Source organism: Paralichthys olivaceus, chromosome 23, assembly GCF_024713975.1.
Source record: "Paralichthys olivaceus isolate ysfri-2021 chromosome 23, ASM2471397v2, whole genome shotgun sequence".
Lineage (NCBI taxonomy): Eukaryota > Metazoa > Chordata > Actinopteri > Pleuronectiformes > Paralichthyidae > Paralichthys > Paralichthys olivaceus.
The window spans coordinates 6124778-6137555 of NC_091115.1; the positions used below are offsets into that span (position 1 = coordinate 6124778).

Here is a 12778-nt window from a genome sequence, read left to right on the forward strand (position 1 = left end):
TGATTTATGGATGTTTTATATGGAGCAGCAATTCTTCAACTGTATTAATCCACAGGAATAATATCTAAATACTGTTGAGTGTAGGTATAAAGTGAGCTTATCTTTTATCTTGTTTGCACTGGACTAATATTTATTTTTTGTGACTGAAACTGCAAAACTCTGTAGGAGGTAGTGGATCACAACAGTTTAAATAGCCTAATAGGAGACTACTACAATCGGCACTATTACTATGGCATTTTAACAAGAAATGTTATCAAGTTAGAAATCCACCACAAACAGCTGGACAGTTAATTAAAGTGATACATTTAGTACTTACAGCATAGCTATCACCAAACTGGGTACCAGAAGTTGCCTGTTCGTCTCCTGTTGGACTCATAGGCTTTGGGTCCGACATGGATCTCTGCATTGCTTTTGGTCCCCTTGGACTCGCAGGAGAGGCTTTTGATGGCTCTGTACTTCCTCTTAGCTTTTGTGGGCTTGTATCACCCAGTGATTTCTCATAGGAAACAAACTCAAGGGACTTGCTAGGGGATATGACTGGGGATATGGGGGAGTAGAGCACTTTTGGAGATTTTGGAGGAGCTTGAAGTGTAGAGGAATCAACTTTGAGGTTAGAGGATTGGCCTATTTCTAACGGAGTAGGTCTTTTCTTTGGCGAGGTCCTTTCAGAGTCAGACAGCTCCATCCTGGTGTCCATTCTGATGTTCCCCTCTTTATCTGTTTGTATAGAAATTTCAGTATGGGCTTGAAGAGACATCTCTGACTGCCCTCCCCTATCACCCCTAGCTGTACGTGGCCGGCTTTGTCTGCTTCTGTTCTGAGCTTCCCATTCCTCTTGATCCTCATCATCAGTCTGCACACAACTGTCTACACTCTTTTTAGCACTTCTCTTTTTTCTCCCTGCTGTGTAAGCTTTGCTGACTGTCTCATCCTCTTCATCTGTCTGGCATCCACTATCTGTGATTTTTCTGGCCAACACTGTGCCATCTGGTCCTAAGACAACTGCCTCCTGCACACCTTGCCCTATCTCTCCACCTGGATACATCTGACGAAACTTTTGCTCTTCCAGTTGCAAACGCAGTTGCTCTTGAAGCCGCTGAATCTGCTCAAGCTGCTGCTGTTGTTGGGCATAGGTTTCTTTCTGCATCATTAGATGAGCCTGTCTTTCTTCTTCTTGCTGTGCCAGGATGTGCTGCTTCATGGCCTGCAGCTCCTCCAGTTCTTTCTGTACCAGGAGCTGTTCTTGCTCACGGAACCGCTGTATTTCATGGCGCTCCCACTCTAATTCCTCAGCCAGGCGCTGTTGCTTGAGTTTCTCCATCGCTAACCTCTCTCGCTCTACCTGATATTGGCCATCCCCAGGAACCATGGGTGAAGACAGAGCTTCCAGTGAAGCAGCTATGGCCTCCAGGGATGCATCAGTGTAGGTGTCAAGGGTCAAAGAGGCTGTTGCTGTGGTGAAAGCATCATTAGCAGTAGTACCCCCTCTGGAGATCTCCAGATTGAGGGGGGCTTCTCCTTGTTCTTCTGTTGCAGTAGTGGAGATAGTGGACAGGAAACTGTGGGACCGTGTTAGTGGCAAGTTCTGGAGGTTGGACAGGGAAGGCATGGTGTCACTGGTATGCATACCTGACAGGGTGTTGTATGTCGTACTAAAGATGGATCCTGGTTGGGTGGTAATGGCATACGTAGATGGGATTGGTGCTGCAACAGAGGAATACACCACCCCATTTGAGGACCTCAAGACAGTGCTTGTACCAAAGAGTGTACCAACAGCACTTGTAACTCTGGCTTGAGAATAGGGTGGAATTGTCATTCCTGCATAAGTCCCTTTCTTGGAGTAATCAACAGCTTCACCTGTCAAAAGTCAAAAATATCAGTTGAGTCCAATAATGTACACTTATTTAATGTTGAAGTAAGCCATGCCTTATCCAAATCATGAAAAAATGTTGAAAAGGAAAAAAATCCAATGTTGAGAGGTGCAACAAGCATATACAAGATGTACAGAAACAGCATGCAGGCACATGCAAAAGTATTATGATGAAAGAAAAAAGAATAAAAAAGAAACAAAAAAATTGTCCATGCTAAACGAAACCAAAAAGCAACAAAAAAGGTTCGCCACGTTAGCCATGAATGAGTCGAAGCAGCTCAAATTGACACTTAAGTGACAGATCAGCAACGTCACACCACTGACCTGCATCAGAAATCTTTGTTGAAGTAAGATCTACTGCACCCTCTGTGGTGCCACTGAAATTATAGCTGTTCTTACTCTTATAGAAGAACAAGCCAGCTTCTGCTAGGTTAGTGTCTGACATCGATGGTTTGATTCCACCAAACCCCCTCATTCCATAAGGGGATCGGTCATACTGGTAATGGTCATCACGATATCCAAAACGGTCTTCAGGCAGAGGTGTAGAAGTTTGCTGAGTAGTGCAGCTTCCGGCAAAAGGGAGCTTATATACAACATCACAGCATACCGCTCTTTTTCCTGCAGTGAGATCCACTGGTTTGCCATCATCGTCTGTGATTACAGCTGTGACCACATCTGCTGAAGCACCATCCACTGTTACCATAGTGTTGAAAGGTTTGGTTGTGCTAAGATCTACAGCTCCTGCCACTGTGGTTGTACCTGTAGTTAATCCATTGGCAACATAATTTGAGACAGAAGTTGGTGCAATTGTGACAGGGGTGGTCTGGAAAGTTCCTACACTTGATCCAACTGTGAGGTTGATAGGGATCTCTGTACTAACATGAGTGGAGGGCTGAGAATCAATTGGCCGATATACAATTTGAGAAAGAGGCTCAAAAACTTTATTTTTAGTCAGTTGAAGGGGCACCGGAGTTTCTTGAGAGGTTTCTACATTGTCATATTGCTGGATTGTTGCAGCACAGGTCACAATGGTGATACTATCAGTCACAATAGAAACAGTAGATGACTCAGAACTAAGGTTGACCACAGATGACTGCACTGCACTGTTTTGACGACTAACATCAGTCACAAAGGACTGACGTCTTGAGTCAGGACCAGCAGACAGATCTACTCCATTCATGTCTGATTCTGGATCCACCTTCATAGTCCTAAGATCTACCACCTCAGAAGGTAGGACGACCTGTCCATTCTGTGCAGGCAATTGGGGCTTGGGTTTCTCCATTGAGATTGGTACACCATTTGCCCTCGGAGCTGGCACTGGTGGTGGTGTCCTTTCATGAACAACAGAAACAGTTGTCCTTTGGACCTCTGTGGTTACCACTTGAGAGATGAGGTTGGGCATAACAACAGGAGGCTGAGCTGAGGCAGATATAGCCTCAATTATGTGACAAGAACTAGATACATGTTTCTCTGAGTCACAAATTTCTTGATTTTCAATAGATTCTGTGAATTTTGTGTATGCCAGAGGCACCCTGGTCGTTTGTGGAGGGGTTGGCTGTGGATGCTGCCGTGGAAATGATTGAGGTTGAGGCTGTGGTTGGTGATAACTTTGGGGCTGAGCTTGATGTGAAGGGGATACTGGGCCAGGGCTAGAGGGAGCTTGAGTTGAGATACTGTCAACTGGAGAGCTGGGCTGAGATGGGAGTGTGATGACCACATATGTGTCACGAAGATTGCTGGCATATCTTGGAGAAGAAGGTGACTTTGGTGAGGGTTGAAATGGCTTGCTCTCACTAGAGGGGCTCAGATTTAGGGCTATGTCAGTATGACCAGTTGGAAGAACAGTGGGTCTTGGTGGATGTGGGGCATGGGCAGGTGAAGAAGGCTGTGAGCCAGGCTTTGGTGCAATTGGTGGTTTAACACTATGTCCTTGTCTGTGAGTATCGCCAATCCCAGCAGGAACTGATGGTTTTGGCGGAACAGGAGGGGGAACATGAGGTTTGTACGTCGGTGTAACTGCTTGTCTTGTAGACGGTCCTTGGGTTGTAGTCATAGCCACTGTCTCTGGTCGGATTGGAGTTGCTGAAGCCTGAGGTGGAAGTGGAACTGGGGGTTTCCTTGGAAAAACAGTAGGTTTAGGTGGGGTGGGTGGAGGCAGTGGTGGTGCAACAGGTACTTCTGCTTTTTCCTGAGAATTAGCCCTACGCAATACGTTTGGCTTAGGGGGCACAGGCGGGGCAGTTGACACTACACTTGTAATGCCAGGTGTGTACTGGGGGACTGTAGGTAAGGGTGATACACTCGCAATCACAGGAGTTGACATTCTTGGGAGTTCACCTGATAAGTCCACAACATCAGCCTCCGATGCTACAATTGTGGTGTGAGGCTGCTCCAAAGGGGATAATGGAGGAGACTCAGATATCACAACAAATGTCTCCGTGTCTTTTGCTGATGTTGTGTCTGATGCTGCTGTTATGTCCTCTTCTTTTTTGAACATACTCTCGTCATCAGATGACAACTCTCCTGAAGAACACTGTGTCACTTTTAAGTCAGGGATGGGGTGGAGTGCCCGTCTTGATGCAGTGGCTTCCACCTCTGGCTCCTGCTGAGTTGGACTTGTTCCAGGAGTCAGCACTCTTTTCATTAGCTCCTCATAGGCAGCTTCAGCATCCAACAATGGCTTTCCATCTTTGCTCAATGTTACTGGACCGATTTTTGAGAGGGTATTTTCAGCCGGTTGCAACACAATCTCTGGAGTAGTACTGTTCTGTTTTGGCTGCATCTTTTGATATTCCTGCTCCAGCTTCATGAATTCTTTCCTCTTCTTGATCATGTCTTCATAAACTTCATCTGGTGATCTCAATATTTTGGGCTGACCGGGAATAATAATCTTCTCTGGCTCACCCATATCAGCGGTTGAATTGTCAATAAGAGATGTATAGGCATAGTCTTCAATGAGCATGCCTCCATAAAGGGATTCCTTTTCTGGTCGAATCTCACCTTTGTCGATTGTTGGTGACTTAGCCCTCAGCAATATTTCCTCATAAGCCTCATCAGCAGATTTAAGAGTTTTTTTCTGTGGGTTATCAGTATTTTGATCGTCTGTTGGAGAGTGAAGAGATACCGATAATGGCAGTTGATATGTTTTCTGGACTGCTGCGATCTTTGAAGCATGGATTTCAAACCCTTCAGGGTCTGATTCAATACTGGGGGAGAAATCAGAGCAGGATGATCGTCTGATCTCCTCCATTTCAGCTTCTTGCCTCAGTTCTTCAGTTGGTGAGGCATCTTCAATAGGAGACAGGTTGCTTGGTGGTGTCTTTGGACGCTCTCGCCTCCTCTGGGCTCGAATCTCCTCTTTGTCTTTCTTGGATTTTTTCCCGGAGCCCCTCTGTTTTTCTTGCTCTCTGAGCAGCTCTTCTTCTTCCCGTAACTCTTCCTCCTCAGAAGAGTCTTCAATAGTTGGCAGCATTTGTCCAGGTTGTCTGTGTTTGGCTTTCCTGTGTTGTTTACCCTCATCAGAACGGATATTACCGGGGCTGCTACTGTCACTGTCTTCATCCAGTGATGAGAGGGATGTTGGGGATGTCCCAGGAGTGAAGCTGGATGCATGTAGACTAGATGACCCCTCACCTCTCGATTTATCATCTGGAGAGTCTGTAAGGCATTCCATTTCAGGTTCTTTATCATCATTATTTATGCGCACAGGGCTGCTAGTTGCATTCAGCTCCATACTTTGGAATTTGCGAACTGCAGTACCAATTTGATGCTCTACTTCTTTTAGTTGTGGCTCCTCCTCTTTGTCTATATCAGGTTTATCCAATGAGCCATGGAGTTGCTTTTCTTCATCATCTGGACTTATACTGCTTTTCTTGGTAAGTCGCCTGGCTTTTCCCGATGTGCTCCTTTCTATACCCTCTGTTCTCTTCTGTTCCATTTTTTTCTTTTCATCCTCTCTGATCTTTCGCCGGATTAGGTTTTCCTCATCAGATGGGGAAGCGTCCTCGTTCTCGCTCATTTCCATTATTTGTTTTCGGATAAAGTCCTCATCGTCTCCTGACATTGGACTTTCTTTTCCAAAACTTTCACTGCTGTCGTCCAAGGAATCTGCCCTGATATCCATGGGCACAAGGAGCTTTCTCTTTGGGGTACCTTGGGTATTTTTCTCAGAAAGTTCTCTGTCATCTTCTGAGCTAGGAGATTCTGGTGAGAGAGGAATCACTTCTAATTTACGTCTGGCCTTTAGTGTGTCTGTTAGTTTCTCTTCCTCATCCTTTAGTTGCATGTTCGCCTGGGCCTCAAGAATGGGAAGGACAGTATTTTCCAGCTTTGCTATGTCCGATGGGCTGGTGGGGCTGCCCTCTTTTGTAGCCATATCTTTCTCTCCAAAGGCCTCCACCGTTTTTACCTGTTAGATTGATATAAAACAGAAATATTATTTTCCTTTAGATGTTGGAAATAAAAACAACATTTCAACAGGAATCCTTGAGCTTGAACATGATATTTAGGTATTTCATTTTTATGTATATAATTTTTTTGTTAAATACAGCAGAAATAAAGCAAAGGACGTAGAAAGATATTCATAAAATCTACTACTATGTGGGCTTCATACTACGGTCACCTCAGCGACTGCATCTTCCTCCCTGGGCTTTCCCAGAGTCTGATCTTTTGCCTCTTTGTTCTCCTCCACGTTAGTTTTCTCCTCTTTTGGATGTTTGTCCTGCTCACTAACTACAGAGGCTGGGGTTTCAGGTTTTTCTAAAGGGACCAAAGCTACTGACAGAGATTCACCTCCATTATCAAAACATGTCTCTGATACTTCATTCTTTGATATTGTGCTCTCTCCTACATCAGACTGTGCAGAGCCATTTGTGTCACAGATTGTGTCTTCCTCTGATAATGAAATTCTTTCCCGGATGTTTCCAGCAACAGTTTGTGACTCATCCTCTTTTTTGTCAAGTTTTGTTTCCTTCTCTTTGAATGACAGCTCTGTAAGTTCCTCACACTGTTTCTCATTACTGAGTGTTAGAGTTAACGTCTCTAACGTCGCTACCTCATGTGGATTTTCAGCGATACACTTGGCCTTTTGTGTAACAGCTTCTGTCTCATCCAGAATGTGTTCATCTTCTTTATCTCTGATTTGTGTCTCACTATCAACAGCAGCAGATGTTGTCATCTCTGTAATTTGCACCAAGTCCTTAACACTGACCCCCTTTTGATCATTAGACTCAGGAGATGGGAGAACAGACATAGTCACAGCTTCCTGCTCCACTACTGCTTCAAATTCATTGTCTTCTTTTGACATAGTATCGATAAGTTTCTGCTCTTTCTCTTTCTGCGCTTCAATCTCTGCTTTGATCACAGGCTCTGTCATCTCCTCTGATTTATCTGTCAGTGATACTGTCTCAACAAGCCTTTCCTCGGACTGTGATGGTTTATTGTTTGTTCCTGGTTCTTTTTCTACAGATATCTCATCTTTTGGCATTTTCTCAGCATCACTCTCTTGCTCCTTTACTGTTTTTGATACTTGCTTCTCTGTTTCAGGACAAACATTCTCTGTTTTGGTAAACGAGGGGGCTCGAACCAATTCTGCTTTATTAAGCTCCTCCTCTAGAGATTTCTGGTCATTTGCCTTCCCAGCTGTGTCCTGTGCAATTGCCTCTTCTTCAAAAGATTTCCCTGCGTCAGCGTTTACCTCTGGCGCCCTCCCTGCAGCTGCATCCTTCTCACCTGCTGCATCTTCACAGGCTTTGCCATCAGATGATTTATTCTCAATGTCCACCTTCTCTACAAGCCTCTCTTCAACAGTGTCTTTTTTAACAACTTCCTCAGCACTGTCCTCTATTGCTTCCCCCCCAGCCTTCTCATGTATTTCAATAACTTTCTCAATAACCCTTTCCTCAACAGTTTTCTTTTCATTTTCTTGAACCAGAGCTACAGGGAGTGACTCATCTGCTGGCACAGGCTCTGTTTCCTTTTCTATGTGTTTGTTTTCCACTTTTTGAGACTGACTTTTCTCATCAGAAGTTGAGTCGGGACGCTTCTCTGACACTGATGAACTTTCGGATTCTATGCATTTTGCTGGCTCTTGCCTTAATTCTATCTGGGTCTCGTCAAGTTTAGGAACCTCAGCATGGTCTACAGAAGATATTTGTTCTTCAGCCTCAACCGGAGAATGAGGGGCATCTTGTGTGAGTACTGTTCTCTCTGGTTCTGCCTTTACTTCCACGGTTATTTCACTCTTTGAATTAGACGCTACATTGTCGGCCTCAGGTTTTTCTGTGATGTCTGTTTTCTCCATGTTAGGAGCTGTGTCTACTGTCACTGCAAGAGTATCTTGGGCTTCCTCTAACAAAGGTTTCTCAGTTGGCTTACAAAGTTCTGATTCTATTATTTTCTTTTCAGTAGAATCTGGCTTTGAATCAAGGTTAACTAAAACTTCCTGTGTGACTGCTTCGGGTACCAAGACAGGCTTCGGCTGGAGTGAATTCTCAGTCCCTTCTGGAAGCTTTTCTGTAGTTGGCTCCACTTTCTCATAATCTGTCAGGGGAGCTGCCGCCTCACTTTGAGAAATCTTTGGCTCTGCTTCTACCTCAGCAGGGACTGATGTCTTGTCTAAACCTGTATTAGTCAATAGATTTTCATGTTCTAAAGAGACAGAAAGGTCCTCGCTGGCATTCAGAGAGCTAGTCTGTTGTTGCTGTGCTGCTGGGGAATCACTGACAGGTGCACTCTGTGTTTGTTGAACAGAATTAGAAGGACCCGTCTCAGGTTGAGGAAGGTCCACTGCTATTTTCTCTGTGCTGTTCTGCTGGTGCTCAACTGCAGGGACACTCTCAACTACGCTTTCTAACATTGGAGCTTCTTGTTCAGGATGATTTACTGGCTCAGACACTGGTTCAGCTGCTTGGGCTTGTTTTTGTTCATTTGATTGAGTTTCCTGAGGAATGATTTCAGGGGGAGGGGCACTAACAGGAAGAGAGTTATCATGATCAGGGGGAATTAATGCACAATCAGGTGTGGGAGCGCTTGCAGGTTCTACCTTGGTCTCAGGAGTTGGTGGGGTTAATTCTGCTGCTACTACAGGTTTGCTATCTACAGCAGCAGGGGTAGGGGAGGTGGAGGGAGCAGGAGCATGTGGCTGCTTCTTTGGGGAGGCCATGGATGGAGGTGGCATGTCTCCCAGCTGGCCTGACATGGCTCTTTGGGTCTGACAGCTGAGGCAAAGCCATTCTTTCTGTAAGACAAAGATATGAACAACTTGTTAGTACATAATTACAAAATTGTTTTCTGCAACATGATTTCTACCAATAAATTAGAAAATAAGTAATGGCACAGATATGTTATACAGTATATGTGTAGTCACACTGCGTATATGTGTGACAACACTGCAGATGGATAAGCTGTCTTCATGAATACACCGTTATGTTTCTACGTAGATAAGACGTCACTGTGACACGGCTCCAGTGGAATTTCTTCTATTTCAAAGGAAGCTTTTACATTTATGGGACTTAAGAGACAGGCCCATGCATAATGCATGGTAATGGGACAGAGGTTTACCAAAGCATGTCGGACAGGGTTGGGTGGCCTGTGCAGACATTTCATCTAGCAGACTTAACATAGTATATGTATTTGTGTTTCAATGATTGTATAACTTGGTGTGCCTGGGCATGCATGCTTTAAACTTCACAGCGTAACTGTGCACATATCTTGAAACTGCGTTAAACCTTGGCACTAACAAACATTCAATGTGTAAGTAAATCACAGCTGTTTTTCCCCAGGACTGTGCGCCCTGAACATCGTGTTTAGTTTCAGTAACACCTCTAATCTAATGGTGAAGGCTGATTTAAATAATCTGTGCTGTTTATTCATTGAGTACAATATTTGACCAATATCACCTGGGATGCCTTAACCCAGATATTAAATGTTGCTGCTTGCTGTGCTGAATCTGTCCAATCATGGCTTCTTCAATCTTTTTTGTGTTGCACAGTCCCGGGTTACTCATTTAAACACAGGGCTCCAGAGGAATGCACCAAGGCGGAGGGCCTTGCTGGAGGCTGTAATTCAAAGGCTGCAGCTATTATTGGAGTTTAATATCCAGCAGTTTTGTTTAATGGAAAATTATTGCGATGATAAATAATCATCATGTTGGGATGTGAGGAAAAAATACTTTGGCTATAAATGCAAATGCACACACAAACGCTGATCTGTGTCACATTCACCCCAGAAATGCCTTTGCCTGGCTTAACAGAATGATTTATATTAAAGTCGGGCTTCAGAGATCACAGGCTGCATGTTCAGCCATGAAACAGACAAACCACCTCTCCCACCGTGTCAACTCTCAAGTCACAGTGAGAGAGAAGAACAGCAGGAGGATAGAAGAGGGAGACAGAGACAATGTTGCAGCAGCACAGTCAGAGTAAATAAGGCATGAGCTGCCCGTGTTGTAGTCAATGCCTAAAAAGTCAGAAGCTTAAACTTACGATGACACACCTGCATACAAATCTCTGTGGCATGTACCAAACTATGAGATGTGTACGTGAAGCTGCCTCAGAAGATGAATTAAGTGGTAAATAGAATGACATTATTAGAGACCATAGCTCTGCCAAGGCAGTGTTAAAGAAAGTGATACAAGAAAAAATGTGTGCATCTGCTCCTTTGTCCTGATCCAAACCAAATTTGGCTTCTTTCTAGGCCCATGCCCAATCCTTCCACCAAGTTTCATGGAAATCTTTTCAGATGCCTGTCTTCCTTCCATCTCTCAGGTTTGCTGACGTTACTGAGTTGCCTTCCCAACACGACAGAAATCCATTTAATCCTCAGACATGATGATGGACACAGTACAGATGTGATTGCATTTGCGTGTGCAACATGCACTAACAACATGACCCCTCCCACCCGTCCCTGCTGGGATGACTTAGGTGGGAGTTTCTCCGGCTTGACGGCTCTATCAGTTAAAGCAGAAAAAGCAGGCACTGAGAGCTGCAGAGATGGCCGACGATAGGAAATGCTGAAAAGTCACTCAGTCAGACGATCGGTCAGCCTCCGCTCCTGCAGAGCCAGTCATCACCGATGTTATCAGCACATCACAACAGGCACACTTAAAGCTTTTACTGCTGCCTAAAACACTTGGCCACAGCGTTTCTCATGGCTACTTTGCAGACCTCACCCATCCTTTTAAGTAATTTGGAATAACCTCCAGATATGTTAATTTAAATCACTATTGCTAAGCAGCCAAGTCTCCAAAGTATTTCTTACAGAGAGGCCTTGCAGCAATCACCTTGAAAGGCCATCAAGTCATTAACTGTACCTGGCTTTATTGAAAGCTACACAGGGAAGCATTGGCAGCTCTGACTTTAACAGACAGAATTCAATACATTTGAGATGTCTAGACAGAGTAAGTCTGTCTTTACCCTTCAAGATTCCCTGGATCAGGTTATACCTCAGATTATAGAGTAAAATATGACCTGCTCCCTGCTTTCTCTGTCACTGCTGGTAGGGTTTTCAATAGAGATAATTTTGATCAATGGATCAATAGTGGTGCATTAAACTAAATGCTAATAGTAATGATACGTTCACAATCCGTCAAACGAATGAAATCCCTTTAATGCAGCATTGGACAAGGAATGGCAGGTTGGAGCAGTGGGGGTTAACACTGGGGTATGTTTGGCAAGTTAGTCAATAAGACATTTGTGTTTATAGGGTGAGCTCCACTGTTATGTTCTTCCAGAAGAAAACATTCATCCAACAATTGGTAAGATAACTTGCTAAAATAAGAATATTGCAATGTGATTGTGGCACTAGCCAGCGGATCAATAGAGACACTTGGCATCATCATCTGGGGAATTTCTGTACTGATAATTTCATCATTATAATTCATCAAATAGTTGTGACAAAAGGAAACAGATCGAGTGACTTACCAACCAACAGACTATAATTCAATACCTGTCATTTATCAACAGATGAATGGGTACCACAGTTTTAGTCTTTTAGTCATCAGAGGAGATTTCTCAGCACATCCATGACAAATTTCATTTACAGAGTGAATCCACAGAGTCCCACAGGATGGTACGCTCATCTCAACACTGCACTAACGAGAAAGATGTATTTATATAATGTTTATAAATAGCGATCTTTCAAATAAATGTGATACGCCTCCGTGTGATATGAGTTCTGCAAACGACACAGTGGATGATTCATAAAAGCTCAGGACTCATTCCCCCACCTTGCAAAAACGTGTTCTTATATTACATGTGCATAGACACCAAAGAGCAAACACACACCAACACAGACATGAGTTTGTGACAGTGTTGATGACACATAAAGTAGAGAAACACCTTGGAAGGAATTGACAACTCGCTCTGACATGATACTCTTGAACAAACACAAGCTCATACATGAATGAATAACATCAGACTCCAGCGCCAATGCTCCAAACTTTCCATCGTTCCCCAACCTTCTCCAAGGACACAGAGTGGAGACAAACTGAAAACCGCAGACAGCAACCAGATATCGAGACAAGATGGGCTGTAGCCATGTTCGGTTATTGTTTCCAACAGGGAGCTGGAGTGTTGTGAAGGTCAGTGCAGCTCTTTGATTAAGACGAGGGATTCTACAAGGGTTTTACCCAGCTAAAATTAGACAGAGCTTGGCACAGAGAGTGGGCGAGGTAGAGGATCTATAACATGACTATGCAGATAGAAAAGGACAGATGAAAGGATGGAATACAGGGGTTATACGGGGATGTGAGGACGTGAGAAACAGCATAATAATCGTGCGTGAGTCAGGGTCAGAAAAAGCAACAGAATTAACCATAAGACTTCAGATAAAGGCATGATGCAGCGAGGTAGAGGGTGAAGCAGTGGAAGGAGCTTAACAGTTACTGGAGGTGACTCGTCCGCAGTGAGT

The 12778-nt window shown here is 44.1% G+C and overlaps 1 protein-coding gene across 9 annotated transcripts in view; it reads right to left on the reverse strand.

Moving 5' to 3' along the window:
* pcloa (piccolo presynaptic cytomatrix protein a) overlaps window positions 1-12778 on the reverse strand; it is a 55663-nt gene that overhangs the window by 24490 nt on the left and 18395 nt on the right. For 7 of the 9 annotated variants that reach the window (XM_069519561.1, XM_069519557.1, XM_069519556.1 and 4 more), the window contains exons 4-6: window positions 6492-9107; window positions 2195-6278; window positions 317-1857 (exon numbers count right to left, since the gene is read on the reverse strand). In XM_069519561.1, coding sequence (XP_069375662.1) covers window positions 317-1857; window positions 2195-6278; window positions 6492-9107 — 8241 coding nt within the window. The remainder of the gene's footprint in view (window positions 1-316; window positions 1858-2194; window positions 6279-6491; window positions 9108-12778) is intronic. The other 2 variants (XM_069519565.1, XM_069519563.1) reach the window with 1 other exon arrangement.